Raw genomic sequence first — 27,326 nt, 5'->3', positions numbered from 1 at the left:
CTTTTAAACATGTATAACAAGTTCTATAGGTTTGCTTTCCTTTGCTTATTTAAACATCTTTATAACTCTCATTACTGTTTGCTTACTACTGGTTTGTACCTTTTTCATCATTTCAATTAGTACCTGTGGTCACTCTTTCTTCTTTATGTTTTGTTTTCCCCGGTGGTCTTATTTAAGATGTCGGTACTTATTGTTCAGTGTCAATGGAAATGTAAAGGATTGTGTTCCCACCTTTCTCAAAAGGCTGCAGTCATAGTCACGCTGATGTCATATGTGTGTTTTAGTGCAGATATGTAATTAGTGCGATCCCTCCAATCTTGACTTGCAAGATCCACTTCCGACCAGAACTTCCATCAGAGAGAAACCAGTTAATCCAGCGGCTTCCAATGGGGGCCATCATTAAATGTGTGACGTATTACAAGGAAGCCTTTTGGAAGAAGAAGAGTAGGTTGCTCTTTTTATTTGTATACAACTCGTATTAAACTGAATGACCACATTGTTCCAAGAATCAGTGTATACATTGGACATCATTTTTAAAAAAAGAGAAACCCCAAATAATTCAAATAAAGAATCAGGTTGATTTTATACCCCTTGAGTTCATGAAGTGATCCCATTTAATAGCTACAGCGCCCTATGTGCACACGGGAGTTACTCAGTAAATGCTTGTTGAATAAACTGAAGTGAATTGAATTATAATATAAAAGATAGTATGATATATATGTAATATAAAGGTATCATATATATATATGTGTGTGTGTATACATATATATGTATCTAGGTATATTTGTATATATGTAATATAAAAGTGAGACTAAATTAATAGCAGTACTTCTGTTATCCCACTCCTGACAAGTTGTCAGTCTTCCTGATACAGTTTTCTTCTCATACTTTTACCAGTTTGGGATCAACAGGGAGAATGCGCTAGTAATCTAGAATCATGAGATTATTCATGGCATATATTGGACAGGAATCTTTCTGAGCAAGGAAATGAAACAGAACTTCCCCATGAAGTCGAGTGTTTGTACATAAGAGAGACTAAGTTGCAGGTTTAAGAATACATATGTTCAGAATTTGCCATATCTTTAGCAAATTGTGTTTGTGTACAATCTTGCAGTACAACACTGTCCATTGTTACTAATTTGTCATCATCTTGTTTTACTTTTCTTTACAATAAGATTACTGTGGCTGCATACTCATTGAAGATGATGATGCTCCAATTTCAATCACCTTAGATGACAGTAAGCCAGATGGATCTATACCTGCCATCATGGGGTGAGAGAAAATTTAAGAATGCTTTATTTTTAGAATTAGAAAACTTTGTTGGGAATTTTTATTTGTTTCAAAGCATAACTAATACAAAGCTCAATTTGTAAGTGAAAACTTACAACTTCAGAATTATTTCATTTTAATTCAGTAAATAATTATTAAGTGCATCCCACAAGCAAGGCACCATGCTAGACCCTGGGGGCACAAAGCCAAAACTGAAGTATATTCTAATTAGATTCATACAAAGTAACTTGTTGAGGGAGAACACCAACAACTGGAGGTGGGAAGTGGATAAGAAAAGGTCTTATACATTTTAAGAGGTGGAATTTGAGACGAATCTTGAGTGGAGCTAGAGATTCCTAGAGAGGCAGAGGAGTTGAAAGGATCTTAGAAATGAAGGCAGAAGATGGAATGTCACATGTGGGGAAGATCAAATAGGTTGGTTTGGCAGGACGACTACAGAGTGCATAAAGGGGAGCACTGTAGAATCAGTCAGAAAAGATAAGTTAGAGCTAAATTATAAAGGGCCTTAAATCCCAAACAGAGGAATTTCTCTTTGATCCTGGAAGTAAAAAGGAGGCCCTGGGGTTTATTGTTCGGGGAAGTTACATAGACCCATATCTTAAGCAATATCGGTTTTACAACTATGTTTGTGGGAAATGGATTGGAGTGGACTAGAAGAAAATGGCCAGTTTGGAGGCTAGATATTGAGGTCCTGAACAAGGCTAGTGACTGTATGAGTAGAACAGAATATGTGTTGTGGAAGTAACAAGACTTGGTAACTGATTGGATTTGAGCAGTAAGGGATCTTCAAAGAAACTAGGATCCACTAGAGCTTACAGAGTGGGGGCAGGTAACATGGTCAGAAACTCACTTAGGAATTAGAAAATTTCACTTAGTGTTAGCTATGGGGAAAATGAATTGGAGCAGTAACAAGAAGCAGGGAAAGCAATTAAGCTATTACAGTAGTCCAGGTGAGTGGTGATGAGGTGCTTGAAATATGATAGTGGTTGTGTGAGTAGAAAGAAGGGGGGGAAAGACATTTTGTAGATAGAAAGTACAAGATTGACAGCTAAGTAGATATGTGGCATGAGTGAGAGGGAAGAGTTAAGGGTCCTACTGAGGTTGCAGACCAGAGTAACTATAACTGCGCTTTACAGTTATAGAGAAGTTAAGAGGGATGGGTTTAGTGGGGAAAGATAATGAGTTCTATTTTAGATGGTGCTGAGCTTGAAATGCTTATGGGACATCCTATTCTAAACATCTACTAGGTAGTCAGTAATATGGAACTGGTTCTTGAGTGGCAGGCTAAGACTGAGTATGTAGATCTGAGAGTCATCTGAATAGAGGTGCTAACTGAACCCACCATGGGAGCTAATGAGTTCATGAAGTGGGAGAGTGTAGGAAGAAAAAGAGTATGCCCAGGATAGAGCTTTGGGAAGTGCCCATTTGTGAGCATGACATGGATGTTAATCAAGGGGAAGACATTGAAAAGGAGTCATCAGACAAGCAAGAGGAAGAACCAAGAGATAACAGCACCACAAACACCCAGGGAGAAGAGAGTGTTGAGAAGTTTAAGATGACCCTTCAGAGGCTTCAGAGAAGGTCAAGAAGGATAAAGATTGAGAAAAGGCTATTTGGCAATGAAGGGATTGGTCACTGGTCACCTGCAGAGGGCACTTTAGTTGAGTGTCAGGGTCAGAAGCTACCTTACAGAGGACTTCAAAGAGAAGAAAAAGAGGGGAAGTAAAAACACTAAGATATTGGACGTTTGATCATTCAAGAATCAGAGTAGAGAAACTTTTCACATAAAGTATTGAATCTTGGGGATTTCTAGATAAAAACAAAGGGAAATTGAACCTTGTTATGGTTTTCCTGTCTTCTATTCATTATTGCACCTGTGTGCAATTTCCAGAAAAAAATGAAACTTCTTATACTGATATTGATTCTTGACTAGTAGCCCAGTAGAGGGGGTAGGGAATATCTCTCCTTCCTCTCCACACTAAGTATATGTAGCATAGCTCAGCATACAGCCACTCCAGATTAGGCACTCTCTAAGTATCAATACAATATTTTTGCCTGAAGTGGAGGAAGCAGATGTGTATTGTGGCTGAGTTATACTCAATTCCTTTCCATACAATCAGATATGACTTTCTTGCTTGCTCTTTTCCTACCTGATATAGAAGGGATAAATCTCCATATCATGGCACATAAGATAAATGTTTAAATTTTATTTTTTCTCATCAGGTTTATCCTTGCCAGGAAGGCTCATCAACTTGCCACCATTAGTAAGGAGCTAAGGTAAGAGTCGAATTTGAAAAAAAATCTATTAAAATCGAGTATTGGTTATTTTTTGTTATTGTTCAGATATGTGATTTCAATATACTAGGTTATCCCCATTCAGATAACTCCCTCTAATCACACAAATCAGCAATTCTTCTGATTTCAAGTAGTGAGAAGCACTGTGGCACTCATTAAGTAAGGAAGAACTAGGTGCATGGCCTGCCTCTGACAAATACTGTCTGTGTAACCTTAAGCAAGTCATCTATTAAAATGTCAGCTTTGTTTTTAATAGGTTAGTTCCTATGGATTGGACTGACCCTTAAGTTGGAGAAGGATACCTTAGAAATCATCTAATGCAAACTTCTTCTCATTACATAATTCTCTTCTACGGTAATAAGGTTGAGAGGCATAGTAATATAGGGGAACTTAGAATGGAAAGACTTGGATTCTTATCTCTTCCAGATACTCAATATCTGTGGAAAAAATGTCTCATTTCTCTTAGCCTCAATTTTCTCATCTATAAAATGGCAATAGTAATACTTATACTGCTTACCTCAAAGAGTTGTGAGAAAAGTATTTTGTAACCACTTACTTATACACTACAGAAAGATGCTTTGTAGTAAAGTGTATTTTTGAAAGCAAGTGCACCCCTAGGCATTCCAGCCTTAATGGATATCTAGCCATAAATGTTACATCTGATTGTTGTCATCATTGTTCATTCATTTCAGTTGTGTCCCACTCTTCTTGACCCATTTGGATTTTCTTTGCAAAGATATTGTAATGACTTGCTATTTCCTTTTCCAGCTCATTTTATAAATGAGGAAACGGAGACATACAGAGTTAAGTGACTTACCCAGGGTCACACATTAGTAAGCATCTGAGGCCAGATTTTAACTCAGGAAGATATCTTCCAGACTCCAGGCCCAGCTCTATCCACTGTGCCACCTCCCTGCCGAGTTACAATTGATTATCATGCATCAACTATAACCTTTATATCTAAAGCTATGTGTTAATGTTGAAAAAGTAGATAAGATTTGTCCAAGTAAGGGAAAAAACTGATTTTGAAAATTTCAAAATGATAATAGCATAATTTTGAAGAGAACTGAATGAATGAAAGTATCTAGTTAGATTTTTTTGTTTTGTTTTGTTTTGGGTTTTTTGCAGGGCAATGAGGGTTAAGTGACTTGCCCAGGGTCACACAGCTAGTAAGTGTCAAGTGTCTGAGGCCAGATTTGAACTCAGGTACTCCTGAATCCAGGACCGGTGCTTTACCACTGTGCCATCTAGCTGCCCCTCTAGTTAGATTTTGACTTGAAATTATCATAATAAACACAGTTCTAGAAGACGCTTTGGAAAGTACTTGCAAGAGGTATAGGCTTTAAGAAGATTGCTTTGATAAGATTGGAAAACAATGAAAACCTGTAGTAGTTTCCTTTTAGGCAGCAAGTTGTTTATTTTACTTAGCTCAAGTTATAGCTATGATGATGTAAATGGCTCTAATACAAGTGATTCTCAGAACTTAAGCAGTTTCTAGAAGATTAGCCCATTTGCAAATAATTTTTGCAAATGTAAGCCAAACTATATCTAATAATTAATTAAATCCAAAGATGTTTTCAGTTAGAAAGTTGATCTTTTCTTACAAAAAGTCTTGAATATCATAAGACAAAACATTCTCAGTGCTTTTCTTTATAAAGTAAAAACAATGGACTTTAAAACTTCAATCTGCAGATAACTTTTGAAAAAGAAATCAGGGTATCTAACAGTTTCCTGAAGCACACGTCTGACCGTGTCACTCCCCTATTCAGAATCTCCAGTATCTCCCTATTACCTCTAGGATCTGAATGGCTGCCTCCCAGCCTGGCCCAAAACAACCATTCTGGCCTTATTATACGTTACTCCCCTTCATGCACATGTCAGTTTAGTGAACTTGGCCTTCTCAACTGTTCTGTACAGATGGGTCTGCTTTTCCAAGCTCTGTTTTGGTACTGACTTTCCTCTGTGCCTCGTCACCATGACCTTGCAGAATCTTGTTTCCTTTGGTGCTCAGCTCAAACATCACCTTCTACAGGAAGCTACCAGTGATTGCCTATCATCTCTTTATATACCTATCCATTGTCATGTTGTCCTCTCCAATGGAACATAAGCTTCTCTAGAAGGGCTAAATCTGCTGCATTTTTATCATTTTATCCTCAGCGCTAGCACAGTGTTCACCCAGCATATTGTAGGTACTTGATAAATGCTTATTGATTGATTGAATATCAATTGAATACCTTCTCCAAGATGTAGATTTTATATCATGAAAACTATTTGGGCTTTAAAAATGTAGAATTCAGGGTAAAAATTCAATTCAACAGGGGGCAGCTAGGTGGCGCAGTGGATAAAGCACCAGCCCTGGATTCTGGAGGACCTGAGTTCAAATCCAGCCTCAGACACTTGACACTTATTAGCTGTGTGACCCTGGACAAGTCATTTAACCCTCATTGCCCTGCAAAAAAAAAACAAAAAACATTCAATTCAACAAATACTCATTAAGGTCTTACCATATGCAAAGCATCATTTCAGAGGATGCAGAGACAAAAACGATAGTCCCCATCTTCATAAAGCTTACATTCTACCATGGCAGAGACGACATACAGACAAACTGGTGTAATGCAAAATAATTTGAGGAGGGAGAGGGAGACAGCTATTAGCTCAAAAAACTTGCTGGAGCAAATACTGCCTAAGTTGAGCCTTGAAAGGAGACAAGATTCTGAGGGGCAGAAATGAAGAGGGAATGCCAGTGTGAATAAACAAAAGGTGAGAAATGAAGCGCTAAGTTTGGAAAGTAACTTGGAGTCCACTGGGCATGGAACATGGAACATTGAGAAGGGAGGGCAATATGTATTTTGTATTTTATCCTGGAGACACTGGGGAGCCACTGAAGGTTTTTAACCTGAGGCATGACATTGTCTTGCAACTGTGTAGAGGATGTATTGGAGAGGGGAGTGACGAGAAGCAAGATGAGGGAGATTCACGGAGAAGACTACAGTCTCATAACTTTCTTCAGAATCATGTGTGAGCCTTCACTGTTGCCACTTTTAAGAAGTAGCTCCAAATTTAGTGATCAAGAACATTGTTTTGGAAAAGGAACCAGTGTAAGCCCCTGACTTATCAGGACAGGCTTCCCAGAGGAAGTGATAGCTGAGCTGAGGATAACAGGGATTTTCAGTGGAAAAGATGAAAAAAGAGAGCACTTTGGTTATGGGAGAATAGACTTGCACAGGGCTAGAAAATGGAATGTTACATTGAGGAGACATCTATTATTATTTACCTGTATCCCTTGGAATAAGATGAACTGTGTACTTTATTCAAAGGCTGTGGTAGACTTTTGGTTAAATTTTCACAAAATGCCTATACTTTTCAGGTGTTTATAAGACACCTAGGATGCTAGTATATAACCCTCAAAACTTAAACTTCACTGACTAAAGAAGGTTGAATATCACAAAGATATCTATGCTCAGTGTCTAAAATATTTTGTATTATTTTTGCAGGCATATCTCCCCTGCAAACAAACTTTTTTTTCCTTCCTTGACTTCAAATTTAGTCATCAGCCAATAAACAAATATTTATTAATGTGCCAGGCATAATAATTTACTTGTGTATTCATATGAGAATTTTTAGTATATAACTTCATGAAGGTAGACATATTATTAATTTCTCTATCTGCCCTATCACCTGACTTATCAGTCTTCAAATAATAATTCCATAATAAATTTTTGTCCAGATCATTTAATCTCTCTCTCCCTTATTTTTCTCATCTATTTAAAAAAATAAAAAAGGAAAAATGATGGGGTTATTCTAGTCTTGTGCTAAATTATCTTACAATCCTGACTTTTCTGAGCACTACAAATATTTTATCCTGGGAATACTTTTATAAAATGCTGTGATTAATGTTTGAGGGAATTATTCTGAGAGCTTCCTTCTCTTCTCTTCATTATGAAAAGACAGTAGGAACAGAATTGGTACTGTAGCCTCATTCTTTTTGACTTGTGAAATTAGTCATTAAATACCTAGTTCCCTGAAGGAACAATCTTCACTCTTCTGTGATTTCAAATTCCCTACCTGAAGTATGACATTTCTCAGGTATGACATTTCTCAGGCATATTCATTCTCTCTCTCTCTCTCTCTCTCTCTCTCTCTCTCTCTCTCTCTCTCTCTCTCTCTCTCTCTCTCTCTCTCTCTCTCCCCTCCCCTGCCCCAACCTTGAATAATAAACTATCAGACTTAACACTTACTAGCTGTGTGACCCTGGGCAAGTCACTTAACCCCAATTGCCTCACTAAAAAAAATTTTTAAAAAATTAAAAAATAAATTAAAAAAAATAAATAAACTATCAGAACCACTTTGTACATTGGTACACCATAATTCTAAACCCTACTTCTAGCTGAACATTCTTTTCCTTTCAAATAGAAGCAGTACCACATGAACCAAGAATTGGGTAAATTAACCCATGGATGATATGTCTATCAATAAGTTACTGTAACTTGGGAATATTTGAAAGTGGGGTATATCACCATCCTTTTGAACTTGATGTCTTGAATTGTACTCATCATCTCCCACAAAACATCCCCTTGTCAAAGACAGATTTTTTTGTTTTGTTTTAGTTCCCACCTTAAGGGAAAGGAAACATCATTAGGGTATTTTCTGTACATTATGGTCAAGCCAAAGTTTTGGGAATAGAGGGCAACTATTACTTCATCAGACATAATACTATCTCCATTCATCACTCTAATAGTCCCACAGCCCCAGACAGTCAAAACCAGAGGAACTCAAAGAATCCATTCTCTTTTGGTACATACAAATTTATGTCCCAGGTGTTCCTCCATGCTGATTGAACCCCAAGGGAACAACAGAAATTCACAATAGACGTGTGACCCAGGAATCTAAAATAAGCCAAGCTGTGATAGCATACAGAGCCAAAGAAAGAACAATTCTTTGTTATTGAGGCTACTAAAGGATTCCGCATTTGACATGCAGTACACCAAGCTATAGTTAAGCTGTGGTATAAAATTTAGATACTAATTTGCAGTCTTTATTAAAACAAAAACCAAAGATATATGATCAAAGTCTGCAAAATCCCTTAAGAGAATACATGGCCTTCTTCCCATAGCATTAAGGTTCTCAAAGTGAGTGATAGTCCTAGAAATTTTAACATATTTATAAGACAAATAATATAATATTCTGCTTTATTTAGCAGCTTTTAAAATTATGGAAACTGGGACATGTAGTCTATTTTGAAAATACAAATAGGTTTAAGAATAATTAAACTAATTTGTGATAGATGCATAATGGATTCTAAAGAGAATTTAGAGAAAATGGAAGTATAATCTTTAATATCTTGAAGTGACATCATAGCAAATGGCCATGATCCTGGACAAACTTTTCCTTGGTATGTACCTCAGTGTCAGAAACAGAATTCTAGGCTATGGGTTGGAGCATTGGTATGCCTGAGTCTGGTATTTCTTATGTTCTCTTTCAAATACTAATTAAGTTGTCTCTATTTATTATTTCAAACAGAATAGAATGTTGGGAGATAATCTCATTATAATATGTAGTACCTCAAAAACTTGTAGGAAGTATAACTCATTGTCCAGAGAAGTGAATTTTTTTTTCTGGTTCCCCCTCCTGTCTATCATGCTTTGCAGGGTGATATTGAAGTAGGCACTGCAGAAAGAAGAAACTCAAGATCCAGGCATCATCAAATTGAATAAGAATTGGCATTATCATACAGTAAATTTAATTGGAATAATTTATATGTAATTTATTGACTAACTGTCCACTAAATGCAAATTTGGGTGATTGAGTATTTAGAGAACACAAATTGGAATTACTGATTCTATTCTGTGACCTGTTATTGAAGCTTAAAGTTTGTCTTTTTGTTCTTGCCATTTTTTAAATTTCTTGTAGGAAGAGGAAAATCTGTGAACTTTATGCAAAAGTGTTGGGATCACAAGAAGCTTTGCAAGTAAGCAGTTATCTTTAGACTATGGATATGTTCTTCTGTTTGATTTAGGTGGTGAAGCAATGTAAATTATAATTTCCCAGTAGTTTATGATAATTATATAAAAGGGGTTTGTTTAGTTCTGGAAATTCATGTTAGTAATTAAGGGAAGTTAAAAAATCCTTAACATTCTCAAGTGCAAATAGTATCTTATTGATAGGGTCACAAGGTTCTTCATTAAAGGTTTAATTAGGTAGCTGACCAGTAATCTCATTAAAACTCACCATCTTCAGTTGTTGTCTCAAGGGACAGATTAGTTTAGTGGTTCCAAGAGGAGAATGTTGTTTTAGTTTTACAGTATTTTCTTACATGCCCTTTATTATCTCTCCCTTCCAATTTAATTTTAAAAAAAGACCTTTCAACAAATACATGTAGTCTAGTAGAACAAATTTCTACATTGACCATATCCAAACATGTATGAGTCTTTCTGGATTTTAATTCTAATTCTTTCACCTGTAACAGGAGGTTGGTTACATTTTTGTTCTTAGTTCCCTGTTCCCATAATTAACCATTGATCAAAGTACCAGAGACTTTAAGAATTGTTTTCTAAGAGGAGACAATATGGCATCTTTCCTTGTTAGTAGAATCCAATGACCAAGAATCAGAATCATGAGCCACATCCTTCATCCTGAAAAATAATCACAACAAGAACCTGAAGAAAATAAGCTAAAACTATTACCAGCCAGTAAGAACAGCTAGGTGGCACAGTAGATAGAGCACTAGGCTTTGAATCGGGAAGACTCATTTTCCTGAGTTCAAATCTGGCCTCAGACACTTACTAGCTGTGTGATCCTTGGCAAGTCACTTCACCCTGTTGGCCTCAGTTCCTCATCTTTAAAATGAGCTGGAGAAGGAAATGGCAAACCACTCCAGTGCCTTTGCCAGGAAAATTCTGAATGGGATCACAAAGAGTTGGATGTAATTGAAAAAACAACTAAACAACAACAGCAGTTTCCAGCCAATATGAAGCACTGTTGTGCCGTGCAAACTTGGATCTTGTCCTTACAGGTTAACTTCTTTTTAAGGAGTTAATAACTAGCTTCTACGTCCTACAGCCTCTGTCCAACAAGAACATGAATCTAAAGAACAAAATTATTCATTAAGTTAAAAAAGAAAGCTTTACTTTAGGAGCATGTCTTCTACCATTCCAATGACACACATTTTTCAATAAGCATTGGAGAAACTAGAAGGGAAAGCCCTGTCATCTTCAGCAAGCGTTTTCAATCATAACTGCCCTCATTCAACTAGGATTCTGCCCAACATGTCCTCAAACTTAGAACAGCTTTTCTGAAGTTAATCTTTTTCAGATTTCCCTACTTATCTCACATTCCTTTCTTCCTACCATTATGCTAAGCATGAATAATAATAACTCATATTTATAAAGCATTTTGAGTTTTGCAAAGCACTTTCCCCACAAAAATACTCCTAATGTTAGCACCATTTTACAGATAGGGAAGTGCAGCTTGCAAAGGTGAAACCCCTCTCCCAGAGTCTCAGTTAGAAAAGATTTCAGTAGTCCCATCTGTATTCACTGGACTTTTCCCAGTTTTCATCCTGTATAGGCAGCTAGGTGGCTCATTGGATAGAAAGGAAGACCTAAGTTCAAATTCAGCTTCAGACTCTTACTATCTGTATGCCCCTGAGTAAGTTATTTAAACCTCTCTTTGCCCCAGTTTCATCAGCTGTAAGATAGCGGTAATGATAACCTGATGGGGTTGTTGTGAGGCTCACATGAGGTAATGTTTGTAAAAAGTGCTTCACACAGTGCCTGGCACATAGCGGGTGTCTTATAAGTGCTTACCTCCTTCTCTGCTGCCTTTAACCCCACTGGTCACCCTCTTCTCCTTGGTATTTTTCCTCTCCTGGTTTTCCTCTTACCCATCAGACCGCTCCTTCAGGTCCAGTTGCAAAGTCTCGTTTGCTGGATATTCATTCAGGTTGATCCTGCTAATCACTGAAGATTCTTCAAGGCTCTGTCCCGGGCCCTCCTCCCTTCTCCCTCTATACCATCTCATTGGGTTATCATCTCCATGAAGATAATTCTTAGGTCTGTTTATCCAGCCCTAAACTTGCTGCTGACCTCCAGTCTCACATTTCAACTGCCCATTAGAAATCATGAACTCTGTATTTCCTGTAGATATCTTAAACTCCTTATCTTAGACTGGACTCTACCTTTCTTCCTTATTTCCTCCTTCAAACCTTCTTCTCTTCCTGACTTTCTGGTTACTGGAAATGGCACTGTTGTTTTCCCACTTACCCAGACTTATAGCCCAGGTGTCATCCTCAACTCGAACTCTGTCACCTCCATGTCTAATCTGTTGTCAAGTCTACTTGATTCTACCTTTGCAACATCTCTCATATATGCCCTGTCCTATCCTATGACACTGCCACCACCCTGGTGTGCTCCTTGTCACCTCACACCTGTAGCCTTTTATAGGCTTCTGGTTGGTCTCTCTGCATCAAGTCTCTCCCTACTCCAGCCCCTCATCTACTTAGCTGTCAGATTGGGCCTGACCACGTCACTCCCATATTTAGTAAACTCCATTACAGTCTTTTGTTGAGATTTTAAAGCTCTTGATAACTTTGTCTCTTTCCTACGTTTTCAGTCTTCTTACACCTTGCTCTACTCCACCTACTCTGATCAGTAACTCTGGCCTCCATATTCTCCTCCCTCCCACAGGACCCTCATCTCCTAACTCAGCATTTATACTGCCTGTCTCTTATGCCTGGAAGTTTCTTCCTGCTCACCCTCTGGTTTCCTTCACATCTCAACTAAAATCCCACCTTCTGCAAGAAACCCTGCTTCCTCTTAATTGCCAATAATGCCTTCCCTCCAGGATCACCCACAAATGATCTCTTATGTACTTCTAGTTTGTTTGCAGTTGCTTGCAAGTTGTCTACCACATTTGAATGTGAGCTGCTTAAGGGCAGGACTGCTTTTTCCTTTCTTTGTAACCGAGCCTGGCCCATAATACTTAATAAATGTTTCCTGACTTGATTTGCTCAGATTATTATGCGCATTTAGATGGACTATCCATAGAGATTGACAATCAATATGCATATCTGGAATAGACAGTAAGAATAGATAATGAATTAGGCCCAGAACAGAAAAGGAAGAGGGGAGCAGACTGAATTGCTTTCAGAATATTGCAGAGCACCTTTAATGACCTGAAATTTCAAATAGAAACACAGACTCATCTTTTTCATACCTGTCTTCTACTAATGTTATTTGGTTTCAAAATATGGGATGTAATTTCTGAAAAATTTAATATTAATATCACACAGAGGGTAGTACTTTGCTGAAATTTAGATAATCTCTATCTATAGAATACTCCAATCGAATAACCCTCTATCAAAAAAAATGATGTTAGTCTGTCATGACCTGTTCTTTTTTTTAAATAATAATTTATTTTTCCCACTTATGTGTAAAAACAATTTTTGCATTCTTTTTTTTATAAAGTTTTAGTTCCAAATTCTCTTCCTCCTTCCCTGAGAGCGCAATTTCTTTTAAGTTGTACATATGCAGTCATGAAGAACATATTTCCTTCTTACTAATGTTGTGAAAGAAAACACAAATAAAAAAAAATGAAAAAATCAAGTGAAAAATAGTATACTTCAATCTGCATTCAGACCCCATCAGTTCCTTCTCTGGAGGTGGACAGCATCTTTCATCATAAGTCCCTTGGAATTGTATGACCTATTCTTGATATGGAGTCTGTTGTTATTAACTTTTATTTTACAGATGTTCACTCACCATCACTTTAGAATTTTGCTAGCAATCTAAGTCAAAATCATTGCTGTATAGGTTGAAGAGTCTATTTGTTTATCTTTTTTTGAAGAATAGGAAAACATTTGTCCTTCTTTAGTTCTTCATCACCTCTCCTGTCCAAGACCATTGACTATGATCCAGTAATTATATCTCCTAGTTCATTGGAGAATGTCATCCAGACCTTCTTAATATTTCCTTATTTATCAGGGCGGCTAGGTGGTGCAGTGAATAAAGCACTGGCCCTGGATTCAGGAGTACCTGAGTTCAAATCCAGCCTCAGACACTTGACACTTACTAGGTGTGTCACCCTGGGCAAGTCACTTAACCCCCATTGCCCCACAAAAAAAAAAATTCCTTATTTATCTTGGTTTTCAGTTTTTATTAGCCAGCATTTATCCTTTATGTTCTAAAGATCATTATTCTTACCAGAGAAAACAACAAAACAAAAAGAATCAGCTATGTTTTTCCATTGTCAGTTATCATCATTGCATTCATCTCAGACTATTGCCCTTACCCTTTCTTTTTTTCCAATATAGCTCATTCATGTTCTCCCTCCCTCCCTTTTCCCCTCCCTCCCTCCCTCTCTCCCTTTCCCTCTCTCTCTTTCTCTCTCTCTCTCCTCCTCCCCCCTCACCCCCAGTCAGGCTTAAGTGAGTTGTCCAGGAACACACAGCTGGTAAGTTTCAAGTGTCTGAGGCCAGATTTGAACTCAAGTCTTCCTGACTCCAGGACAGGTACTCTATCTACTGCACCACCTAGCTTCTCCCCAATATAGCTTTCTTAAAATAAGTTTTTGTTTTTTAGCCAGCTCATTCTGAGCTATGGTTCTCCTGACGCTCTTCTTTAGGGTATACTACATCTTCCATGTAACATAATGCTTAAAGAATTTGGTGTTCAGAATACCCAAGTTTGAATCCCATCTCATGCACTTACTAACTGCTGAGTCTAGGCAAGTAATTAACCTCTCTCAGCCTTGATTTCCTCATCTATAAAACTGGGATGAGTTGTGAAGATCACAGTTAACTATTGATGTTATTATTCATCCTTTCCTTCCTGCCCTTGCTTCTATCTTCTTTGCATCTTTTAAAAAATTCTATTTATTTATTTATATTTTGCGGGGCAATGAGGGTTAAGTGACTTGCCCAGGCTCACACAGCTAGTGTCAAGTGTCTGAGGCCAGATTTGAACTCAGGTCCTCCTGAATCCAGGACTGGTGCTTTGTCCAATGCACCACCTAACTGTCCCCTCTTCTTTGTATTTTTAAAAATCGGTTTATTCATTCCCTGACTATTCACATAGTGCTTTCTTCCCCTTTTATCCTTCCTCATACTGATTCTTTCTATGTCTTTGTAATTGAGTTCTTCAGAGCTCCCCATCCCTCTTCACATGATTTTCCCTATAGAAATTTACAGGATCTTACCTACCATTCTTTCATTAAATCCTTATAAAATCCTGACCTCCAACAATCTAAAAAATACACCAGATAATCCCTGACTTTCTTTTATCACCAATTTAAATATGGGATGATTACTCCCCTCCAAAATTCCATTCATGACTACCCTAGCAATCAGTTCCTCCTTTAATAGTGAGAAGCAGATCCAGAATAGCAATTTCCTTTATTGTTTCCTCTGCTGTTTGAAAGATGAAATTATCATTAAGGCAAGCCAAAAAATCATTAGCTTTTCTACTTTTGGCAGAGAGATGCCCAGATAATTAAAATCCCTTCTCACTACTATAATCATATTTCTGTGTTGTCAGTATTTTGATTTGTTTCTGGAACTCCTAAGCTGTTCAGTCCTTCTGCCTAGATTTTTTTGTGGTCTATATTACAATGACACTATCAAGTCTGTTGACCCAACTATTCCCCCCTCCAGATGCATGCTTGCTTTGATTTCCCCATGTCATGAAATCTTAATCCTGTACTCCAATCCCCTGTCCCTCCCACACACATGGCTTTTACCTGTTATTCCTTTTGAATAACGTATGCCCTTCTAGACAGTATTCTTCTAGTCATTCCTAACACACACACACACACACACACACACACACACACACACTCAGAAATACCTATAAGATTAAATTGATCGGCATCTGTATATAAAGCCAGGTTTTCCAACACTGAGTCCACAGCTCTTTTAATACCACCCAGCTACTCCCTTAAGGCCAGAGTATGGGTAAAACTTGAACATTCATCATTCCATCTTTTGGTGTAAAGTAGGTCCAGACCCTTATCGTTGGATTCTATGGAGCATTGTAATGGGTTTTGTTATTCTTAGTATTGGGAATAGATTCTTTGTTTTCCTTCATTTCAGCATTTCAGTTTTGTTTTCTCTTTGTATCATTTCCTATGAATGTTGTAGCCAGTCCATTATGAGGAGAAGAACTGGTGTGAAGATCAGTACTCTGGAGGCTGCTACACGGCCTACTTCCCTCCAGGGACCATGACTCAGTATGGAAGGTACAAGTAAACTACTATTTCTTTTAAAAAAAGCAATAGGGTTAAGGGCTGAGAAGATAAGCAAAAGACAAATAAAAGTAGAAAGGTAATCAAAGATCTTATGGGTTTTAGTAAATCTGTACAATATGTAAATCTGTAGGAGCGTGGATTTCAGTTTTTGTCTGGTATTGTAAAACAGTGAAAGAACAGTCTAACAGTAGTTTGCTTGTTTTTTATTGGGAAGTAGGTAACTAACTAATGGGAGGCCTTGGTATTTGAAGATGAAACTAGGGTGTTTTTTTTCCTTAAAAATAAAATCAAATTCAATGAAATAGCTGTTGTTAACAGGACCTAGACAACAAAAGAAATAACTCAAGATGATAGGATATATTATCTTCAGCAAGGGCAACCAGCCAGCAAAAGAACTGGGTGAGACACAATTGAAGCCAAGGAATACAAGGTTATAAAACAGGAAAGTGGATGGATAGCCTTAGGAAAAGAGAAATTTTCTTAAAGGAAAAAGGGAAAGCTGCTAGAATCAAAGTATTTTTCAGAGTTGTAGCATAATATGAATAGCTACTTAAAGATGAAAAGAAAGTAATTAGATTCCTACTTTGCACATCCTTCTTCCTTATTCTCTTTGCCAAGAAACTTTTTCCTATGTGAAATATTCCCCCTGCCTTCAGTTACCCTGTGATGGCCTTTAACTCAATAGAACACCAGCAGGCCCCTCCTTTGCCAAAAGGGTCATCTTGTCTTCCCTCTCCCACTTCTGTGCTATATTCTCCCCATCGTGCTTATTGCTCTTCCCCTCCTTACCCCAAACCTTGACAAGGAGGCATTTTAAAGAGGCTATCACATTAAAGAGGGGGGAAATCCTACTTGATTGTTATTAGCAGTTCATTATTGGCATAAACATCCATGATATAGCCTAAGGAATGAGAGAGTTAACAGGAAATTCATTTCACTAAAATAATGATGTTTGTTTGAAAATAAATTAGTTCCTTTTTTAAGATTCCTGTAATGCATTTCTGACTATGGTAGAGTGAGGTTTGTTTCCAGCTACTTAAGTATTTGATTTTGTGCTTGATGTGGTGCTTTCATCTTTAGCTGAAAACCAGGGAAGGTGGTTTGTTTTTTAAATAATTGAGCATGTCCCCCTCTCTCCATTGTGAATGCATTATTTAGCTCTTGTCATCTTCCCAGGAACTCTGTTCTGACTTCTCATATTCACTTTGAAGGGTTATCCGCCAGCCGGTTGACAAGGTTTATTTTGCTGGGACAGAGACAGCAACCTATTGGAGTGGATACATGGAGGGAGCAGTGGAAGCTGGAGAAAGAGCAGCTAGAGAGGTATGTACAGGAGAAAGTAGAATAATACACTATAAATAATTCTGATCTTAGTTTAGATTTCTATAGCACTCAATCATTTACAAGATGCTTTCCTTACAACAGTCTGTAAGAGCAGGTTGTATTATCTCTATTTTCCAAATGAGGAAACTGAGGCACAGAGAGTTTGTGACTAGCCCAAAGTCTCAGAAATACTTAAGTCAAAGAAATGAGATTCAAACTCAGGTCCCCATTTCTGCATTTCACTATACCACATTACACATATGTGTTTTATGAGTAAGGAAAGGACATGGGTGGGGTGAATTATCATTGGAAAGAAAGAGGAACCTCTTTTTTCCAGAGCCCAAAAGGGAAAGGGAGATGGGTTATAGCACAGAGAGGAAGTAGTTGAGAGTGAAAGCTTTCTGTTGCATGGCCTCAATCTTCCCAGTGAAGTAGGAGATAAAAGCTACCTACTGAAACGGAGTGGATTTAAAATGTGGATGTTGATTTGAGAGAGATGTAAAATTTTTAGAACATCTGCAATAGAAATTTAAAACATACACATATTAAGAACTGATGATATATAATGGGTTTACTCTCAGAATATTTTAGATGCATAAAATAAATATGTAGAATTATAAAAGAAACCAGTGATATCAAAATTGTTATTAACACTTAAAAAAAAAAGTTCATGCATCTCAGGATCTCAGGTTAAGAACTTCTGTTATTTTTAAAACATAAAATCAGAATCATCCCAGGTGTCCAAACTTAGCAGAATGGCTAAACAAAGTAGACTGCATTAATATATGGTTGCAATGCAATATCAGTAATGTATGATGGTATATTAAGATGATGTTGCTTTATCTACTATAGTTATTTGTCTAGTTTATATTAATAAACCTGGCATATGCTACTGCTTCATATGTGGTGTTTGGAGGCAACCCTGGGTTTTTGAGAGATATATGCTGGGGGAACATATTCTGACAAGTCCTAACAAGCTAGAAATCAAGATTTCAAGTTAGTAGCTGGCTGTGGCTGGCCATGGACAATATAATGGCATCCAAGGTTCAGTCTAATTAAAGAGATTCACCACCAGAAGATTAGTCTTCAAGGCAGTAAATTTTTAAAAATATTTTGTTTTTTTTCCATTTACATGTAAAAATATTGTTTAACATTCATTTATTTTTTTTTGCATTACAAATTCTCTCTTTTTTCCTTCTCTTCCCCTGTTCCTTGAGAAGACAGGCAATTTGATATAGGTTATGCATATGCACTCATACAAAACATATTTCCATATTAGCCATGTTGTGAAAGAAAACACAGACCTAAAATAAAGTAGAAAAGTATGCTCCAATCTACAGTCAGACCCCATCAGTTCTTTCTCTGGAGGAACATAGCATTTTTCATCACAAGTCCTTTGGAATTGACTTGGATCACTGAATTGCTTAGAAAAGCTAAGTCATTCACAGTTGATCATCATTTAATATTACTGTTACTATGTACAATGTCCTCCTGGTTCTGCTCACTTCACTTTGCATCAGTTCATGTAAGTCTTTCCAGTTTTTTCTGAAAGCATCCTTGCTCATCATTTCTTATAGTAAGTACAATTGTATTCCATCACAATCATATACCACAGTTTGTTCAGCCATTCCCCAATTGATAAGCATCCCCTCAATTTCCAATTCTTTGCCACCAAAAGAAAGCACTGCTATATTTTTTATATATTATCCTTTTCCTTTTTTAAGTCTCTTTGGGATACAGACCTAGTGGTGGAATTGCTGGGTCAAAAGGTATGCACAGTTTTATAACCTTTTGGGCATAGTTCCAAATTGCTCTCCAGGATCAGTTCACAACTCCACCAACAGTGCATTAATGTTCCAATTTTCCCACACATCATATTAGCCAATCTGATATTTGTGAGGTGGTACCTCAGAGTTGTTTTAATTTGCATTTCTGTCATCAGTAGTGATTTAGAGCATTTTTTCATATGACTATAGATAGGTTTGATTTCTTCATCTGAAAATAGCCTATTCATATCCTTTGATGATTAATCAGTTGGGGAATGACTTATTCTTATATGTTCTCTATATGTTAGAAAAATGCAAACTTTATCAGAGAAACTTGCTGTAAAATTTTTTCCCATGTTCTCTGCTTTCTTGGCTGCATTGGTTTTGTTTGTGCAAAAACTTTTTAGTTTAATGTGATCAAAATTATCTATTTTAAATGTTGTAATGTCCTCTATTTCTTGTTTGGTAAGAAATTCTTCCCTTATCCATAAATCTGACAAGTAAAGTATTCCATACTTCTCTCATTTGCTTATGGTATCACCCTTGATGTCTAAGTCATGTACCCATTTTGACCTTATCTTGCTATATGGTATGAGATGTTGTTCTATACCTAGTTTCTGCCACACTGCTTTCACGTTTTCGTGACAGTTTTGTCAAATAATGAGTTCTTTTTTTTAAAGAATAAACATTTTTATTTATAGTTTGGGGTTCCAATTTTTATTCCTCTTTCCCACCCTCTCTCCCCACTTACTGAGGCAGCAAACATTCAGATATGGGTTATGCATGTATGATTATGTAAAATATCACTGTATTTGTCATTTTGTACAAGAAAACTTAATGATTAAAAGAAAAAAATGAAAGAAAATGAAAAATAGCATGCTTCAGTCTCTTCCATCAATATCAGTTCTTTCTTTAGAGGTAGACAGTATGCTTCATCAGTAGTCCTTTGGGATTGTCTTGGATCATTGTATTGTTGAGAATAGTCAAGTCTTTCACAGTTCTTCATCAAACAGTATTGCTATCTCTGTACAATGTTCTCTTGGTTCTGCTTACTTCACTATACATCATTTCATACATGTCTTTCCAGGCCTTTCTGAAGTCATCCTGCTTGTTATTTCTTATAACACAATAATATTCTATCACCATAATATACCACAATTTATTTAGCCATTCCCCAATTGTTGGGCATCCCTTTGATTTCCAATTCTTAGCCACCACAAAAAGAGCTATAAATAGTGAGTTCTTTCATGAAAATTTCTAAGGCAGATGAAGAACAAGAAACAATGAAGTCTCCAAGCCTTAGAAAATAGATTTTTTGAGAGAGGGTACCTGTCTCTCAATAAAGCGGGTCTTAGGTCTGGGACCCAAAGACCCCGAGCAGTACAAGGAGATGGTATTTATACCCCATAGACTCCTCCTATTTCACCCTCAGAGAATTGCAAATGGTACAGAAAAGGATACATTGAAACTTGAACGTTATCTTTAGTGACAAAGGCCATCTAGCCAACTAATCACAAGAGGGAAACAGTCAGTCTTGAAGGATATTTCTAAAGCAACATGGTTAGGTCTTTCATCCTGAAGCAAACATCTAAAGCAACAGGTCATAAATCTCGATTCTGATTGGTTCCTTCAGCTTAATAGATACTATTTTCAGTGTTGTGGTTAACCACAATGCACCTTTTGAAAAGGGACATCACTACAAAGCTGATAGATGGTCCTTAACTGAATATGTAACCACAAAATGAAGAAGGACAATGGTCATGAGTTTACAAGTTTACAAGTACTGCATTGGCTTGAGCCACTAGAGAATATTCATAATACATTAAGAACAGGTTGGGGCAGCTAGGTGGCGCAATGGATAGAGCACCGGCCCTGGAGTCAGGAGTACCTGAGTTCAAATCTGGCCTCAGACACTTAACACTTACTAGATGTGTGACCCTGGGCAAGTCACTTAATCCCAATTGCCTCACTAAAAAAAAAAAAAAAAAAGAACAAGTTACACAATATCTATGCTCTGTGCTAGATTATTAAGTTCCAAGAGACTAGAAAACACTTAAAATTAAGAAATCACAATTTGTAGTCTATTATACTGATTACTATCATAGTTAAATCACATATATCTAAGGGATGGGGAAAATCTCACTCACAGTTCTTATCCCCAAAGCTTGGATCTTTGCACATATAAGCACAAGATTACTGTGAGCATTTACTACTATGTATTATATACCTAAACTTTTCCACTGATCCACCACTCTATTGCTTAGCCAGTACCAGATTATTTTGACAATTACCACTTTATATACAGTTTGAGGTCTGGTTCTACTTAAACTACCTTCCTTCACATTTTTTCTTTGATTCCCTTGACATTCTTGACCTTTTGTTCTTCCAGATTAATTTTGTTATGATTTTTTTAGCTCTATAAAATATTTTTGATAATTTGGGATGGAACTGAATAAGCAAATTAATTTAGATAGAATTGAAATTTTATTATATTGGCTTTGCCTACCCATGAATAATTAATATTTTTCCATTTGTTTAGATAGGACTTTATTTATTTGAAAAGCATTTTGTAATCGTGTTCATATAGTTCCTGGAATTGTCTTGGCAGGTAGACTCCCAAGTATTTTATATTGTCTACTATTACTTAAAATAGAATTTTTGTTTCTGAAATTTCTGTTGCTGTACTTTGTTGATAATATATAGAAATGCTGATGATTTATGTGGGTTTAGTTTATATTCTGCAATTTTGCTATAGTTGTTCATTATTCCAACTAGATTTTTAGCTGATTCTATAGGATTCTTTATGTATACCATCATATCATCTGCCAAGAGTGATAGTTTTGTTTCCTTGTTGCTAGTCTAATTCCTTCAGTTTCTTTTATTCTCATTTAACTTTTCCTTTAAGAATTTGGATACCGTACCCATTTGGTGCCTATGTATTTAGTATTCATATTACTTCATATTAAAGTATCCTTTAATAAGATGTAGTTTCCTTCCTTATCTTTTTTAACCAGATCCATTTTTGCTTTTGCTTTGTCTGATATCATAATTGCTCTATCCCTCCTTCATGCTTCAGCCCCTTAACTTAACTCTGTGTGTGTGTGTCTCTGCTTCAAATATGTTTCCTGTAAATAACATATTGTAGAATTCTGGGTTCTACTGCTTCTGTTTTATGGGTGAGTTCATCCCATTCTCATTCACAGTTACAATCACTGTGTATTTTTCTCCATCCCATTTTTCCCTTGTTTCTCTTCTCTCTCTCTCTCCCTGAAATACTCCAAAATATTCCTCAACAGTGTTTTGCTTCTGACTACCACCTCCCTCAGTTTGCCCTCCCTCCTATCAGTCTCTCAGCCCACCTTTTCCCCTTCAGGATACAATAGATTTCTGAACCCAACCAATTGTGTATGGTATTTCTTCTTATAACCAGTTCTGATGAAAGTAAAGTTCAAGGATTGCATGTCACTGCCCATCTTCTTCTCAATTGTAAAAACTGTTTTGTACCACTTTTTTGTGAGATAATTTATCCCATTCTACCTTTCTCTTCCCCTTTCTCCCAGTGCATCCCTCTTTATTATTACCCTTAATTTTATTTGTTTTTTTAAAATATCATTTCATTACAATTAACTCACACCTGTATTCTCTATGTATACTTTTAACTGTCCTAAATAATGATAAGGTTCTTAGGAGTTATACATATCCATGTAGAATGTAGACACTTTTTTTTTTCTTTTGCAGGGCAATGAGGGTTAAATGACTTGCCTAGGGTCACACAGCTAATGAGTGTCAAGTGTCCGAGGCCACATTTGAACACAGATCCTCTTGAATCCAGGGCCAGTGCTTTATTTATCTACTGCGCCATCTAGCTGCCCCGAGAATGGAAACATTTTAACTTTATTAAATACCCTTATGATTTCCTGTTTACCTTTTTATGCTTTTCAAGTCTTATATTTGAAAATCAGATTTTCTATTCAGCTCTGATTTTTTCATCAGGAGTGCTTGAAAGTCTTCTGTTTCATTAAAAATCCATTTTCCCCTGAAGGATTATACTTAGTTTTGCTGCGTAGGTAATTCTTGGTTATAATCCTACTTCCTCTGGAATATCATATTCCAAGCTCTCTGATCTTACAATATAGAAACTGCTAAATCTTGTTTTGTCCTGACTGTGGCCATGATATTTGAATTATTTCTTTCTGGCTAATTGCAGTATTTTCTCCTGGACCTGGGAGCTCAGGAATCTGGCTGTAACATTCTTGGAAGTTATCATTATGCGATCTCTTTCACTTTCTATTTTACCCTCTGGTTCTAGGATATCAGGACAATGTCCCTTATTAATTTCTTGAAATATGATGTCTAGCCTCTTTTTTTATCATGAATGAATAAATTCAGTAATAATAATATTTCCTTTCAGGTGTTGAATGCCTTGGGGAAGGTGGCAAAAAAAGACATTTGGGTACCAGAACCAGAGTCAAAGGTAAGTTTCTTTTTTTTCTTCAATTTCTTTTTTCATTTCTCTATCCATACGTAATTTCCCTCTGAGCCTCTGGGTTAATTGTACATCAGTGGGATAGTTTAATGCCTCCTCTTTCTTGGATATATAAGCCTAGCCCAGCTTCTTCTTGCGACAGCCTGACAGGTATACTCTTGTGTTCCTTCACCCAGGAAGTTCCAGCCCTGACAATCACCACCACCTTCTGGGAGAGAAACTTACCGTCAGTCCCAGGCCTGCTGATGGCTCTCGGAATGTCCTCTTCTATAATTGCCCTCTGTGTGATGATTTGCAAATGCAGGAGCTTCATACGATAGATTCTAAAATTTCATTTTCATGCTTTCTGCTTCTTCCTTCCCAGCAGCATCAAAAGGAAAATCTGGAAAAATTAAATGCGGTAACGTTGGACCCTATTTTTGTGCACTGGATTTTACAAGCCAATTCTTTTCCCTGTCAGTGTTAAAGTCATCCCCCCAAAACAAAACAAAACAAAGCAAATCCCACTCAATCAGTTTCAATAAGAGCAAGGTTTATCCCATCACTTGTATGTGCAAATTAACTTGTGTTCATTGATAGAATAAAACCATATTGTCAGATTTTAAATTTCAGGAAATTAAAACTCTCAAGGGAAAGCATTTAAAGGTCAGATGCTCATAAGAAACAATCACTTCTATATCCTGATTTCCTCCTTTAAAAATGGGAACACCTTATGATTTCATAAATAAATTTCTTTTTAACCTCTCCATAGTGGCTCCATAAGTTAAGCATCAATCCCATGAAATAATCATCACAGCAAGGAGGCCAGCCTGAGGGCCACATGGTAGTGGTGACTAAAGTATATTCTTGGGGCCCTCTTTCCACCCTTGGGGATGGGGGTGTTTATAAAGGGCCCACTGTTCACAGAGTTTCCTGGGGTGAGTGGGCCTTTCTCTAAATCGTTTTAATGTGGTACTAGAAATAAAAACATTGGATTGCAGTGAGTGTTTAGAAGCATATCTTGTGTACATCTGCTGTGGAGAATGCGTTTCATTTCTGATTTCCACGAATTGTCTTATGATCTGGTCTTTTCTGTTGCCGTGTGTGTGCGTGTGTGTGCACGTGTGCGTGTGTGTACATACATGTGTATGTACATGCGTATGTCTGTGTGTGTTTTCCTTTGCTGCTATAGATGTATTCTAAACCTGAGGAGAATGTATTTACTGATGTATACAGCTTAAAGTGTTGTGCCAGTTGGTTAGGATAAAGTCTATAAATAGAATCTTATATTAATCCAAACAAAGCGTTTTTCTAAAGGATTATAATTACTGTATTCTTACAGATAAAACCAGTATGCCTTCCCCCTCCACCCCCACCCCCACCCCCACCTCTAGTTACTCTGTGACATTGGGGAGAAAATCAATTTAATCATCATCAGTAAAACCTGAAATGTGAGTTTGGGGCCAGAATCTAAGCTGGGGGTGGGGGAGGCTCTCAGAAGCTTCTTTCGTTTTCTGATTGTGGCTGTTTTACACTTAGACAAGAGGGTCTACAACTTTGATGCTACTTCTGTTTTCCTAGCACCACTTTTTTCTGTATTATGATTAGATGGCAATCAGACCAAATATTTTGATGAAATATTGTTGCTAAAGATTGAAATTGTACTCAAATACAGTAACAAATTTTTAGATTTCAGACTACTATATATTTTGAAAAATAATTCTGAAGGATATCAAATGTAATCTTATAAATCACTCATCAAAAAGAAAGTAGAAATCAGTGAAAATGATCTGACCTTTTACATTTATTTTGCTTTAAATAAAAGGCAGGAAACCAAGTGGATTATAAATGTCCTTTATTCTAGAAGACATATTGGTCAGTACATGTACATGTTTCTTTCTCATGATGCCATTTTGCTGTCACACTTTTGAAAACTTTATTAAATCCAAGGTAGCACTTCTAAACAAACAGAAGGAATGTCTTGTTAATGGTAATGTGAGATAGCAAAAAAAAAAAAAAAAAAGAAGAAGAAGAAGAAGAAGAGACAGCCCATTCAGATAATAATAATAGAAAGTAATTTAGAAGATCTGGCAAAGTCAATCTTGGCAATGCATTGAGTATCTGCGTGTAATAATTTGTCCAATATCAGTCCAGGGACCAGGGTGTTTCGCTTAAATGAATTTTCCAGATAACTGAAGCTTAACCCTTCAGGTGCCAAAACTTTAAAAATGTTAACTTTTTATTGAGCTCTCTTAAGGTGTATTAGGCCATCTACTTTCATATTCTTATTAAACAAAAATTTAGCTTTTTCTTGATTTCTCAGGGCTCTCATTGTAAACACCAATTATACACCTGCTCAGTGCCCTCAGAAGCTACTTTTCCCATCCAGAAACTTACATTAAGTGATTCTTCAGCCTCTCCTGGATCCTCCTTCACTACTATTGTCATTTGTCAGGGCCAGCTTTGCCCTTCTTTCTCAGTCTACCACTGCTTATAGACTCTTAAGAACTATTGGTTGCCAAAGGAAACTAGATAAAGTTGATTTATCAAATCCCCACCTTCTTAAAGAGCACTGCTCTGAGGTAGCAGGAAGCCTGGAAGACTTCTCAATGAAAAGTAGCCTTTGAGACATACCTTGCATACCTGTATACCTTGTAGCTTTAAACCCTTGGCTGGTTGCTTTCAGGTTTTCTGCTCTATTCCCTGGGTAGATGAGATTGCTGTAATCTAGTCAGTCACATCAGCCCTAGCTCTTCAGTGGAGAACCATTGATTTAGGTTTCTTTGGATATGGCATGAGGGTCAGATTTAATAATAGCTAAGGGGTGTTATTAGCATCTGACTCCCAAGGTTTATATGCATCTGTGGTATAGAGGATGGAAATAGCTTTGACCAGGATTCAGAAGACTGATGAGTTCAGTGACTTTGAACAAGTCACTTGCCCTCCCTGGGGCCTCAGTTTCCTCCTCTGAAAAAACAAGAGAAACCTTATTCCCTCTTGTTCTTAGCCAATCTGTTCTAGTCAGTCCAGTTGTCTTAAACTAGAAATTAAATCAATCACAAAATAAGTGCCAATCCAGACATTTTCATGGAATCAGCTAGGATTTATAGATCATGTTGCCTGGCTGAACAGAGACTGTAATAATCTTTTTTGAACCAAATGAATGAAGTCACTTTGTGAAATCTGATAGGGTATAGGCTTATTAGGCCATCTACTTTAGAATTTCAGATTAAAATAGGAGTCCCATGGTAAGATCCCTAGAAAGGGATAGCAGTTAACCCTTGGTGGTTTTTAACTGTGTTATGAAAAATTTTAACATACTGTATTATGGGAAAACTTTGAAGGATTGGGGAATGTGTTCAATTTGTCAGTTTAGTGTCTGATGTTTTGTGCCTCAAGTTTGCCTCAAAGCTGCATCTGTGGAAGTATGTGTATGTTCTTTGGCTATAAAGTAAGATTTTTGCCTTTACTGTTTTGTTTGTTAATAAAGTAGAATGAATATCACTTCTGAGTTAATCTTGCTTCCTTTCTTAGAACATATATTTGGATTTGTGGACAGAGCTCTGTAAGACTTTTTATGGCAGGAGGCCAACAGTAAAGCATAAGCCACAAGTATATGACTGGAATTAGCATTAAACCCTAGAGTTACTTGGTTTGAACTCCATATGTGGATTCATAAAATCTGATTGGAAAAACTGATATAGTGAGAGAGCACAGCCCACTATTTCTCTTAGGGATTTAGGGATACTTCTGAGGGATTGGATTGTCTGTCTAATGCCACTGGATTGAAATCCCCCTTTCAGTGTGAACCCCCTATTCTTTTTTTTTTTGGTTTTGTTTTGGATTTTTGGGTTTTTGTTGGTTTTTTTGCAGGGCAATGAGGGTTAAGTTACTTGCCCAGGGTCACACAGCTAGTAAGTGTCAAGTGTCTGAGGCCGGATTTGAAC

General features: G+C 37.0%; 1 protein-coding gene across 2 annotated transcripts in view; it reads left to right on the top strand.

The window, feature by feature from the left end:
• LOC122748571 (amine oxidase [flavin-containing] A-like) overlaps window positions 1-26,883 on the top strand; it is a 107,133-nt gene extending 80,250 nt beyond the window's left edge. For both annotated transcript variants that reach the window (XM_043994261.1, XM_043994260.1), the window contains 8 exons: window positions 285-444; window positions 1,176-1,272; window positions 3,514-3,567; window positions 9,496-9,553; window positions 15,719-15,816; window positions 17,037-17,148; window positions 23,326-23,388; window positions 23,577-26,883. In XM_043994261.1, coding sequence (XP_043850196.1) covers window positions 285-444; window positions 1,176-1,272; window positions 3,514-3,567; window positions 9,496-9,553; window positions 15,719-15,816; window positions 17,037-17,148; window positions 23,326-23,388; window positions 23,577-23,720 — 786 coding nt within the window. In that variant the 3' untranslated portion in view covers window positions 23,721-26,883. The remainder of the gene's footprint in view (window positions 1-284; window positions 445-1,175; window positions 1,273-3,513; window positions 3,568-9,495; window positions 9,554-15,718; window positions 15,817-17,036; window positions 17,149-23,325; window positions 23,389-23,576) is intronic.
• Window positions 26,884-27,326: the final 443 nt, after the last annotated feature.

This window comes from Dromiciops gliroides, chromosome 3, assembly GCF_019393635.1.
Source record: "Dromiciops gliroides isolate mDroGli1 chromosome 3, mDroGli1.pri, whole genome shotgun sequence".
NCBI classification, from domain to species: domain Eukaryota; kingdom Metazoa; phylum Chordata; class Mammalia; order Microbiotheria; family Microbiotheriidae; genus Dromiciops; species Dromiciops gliroides.
Note: the sequence above shows the minus strand (reverse complement) of the source record. Positions and strands in the feature narration are given on the sequence as shown.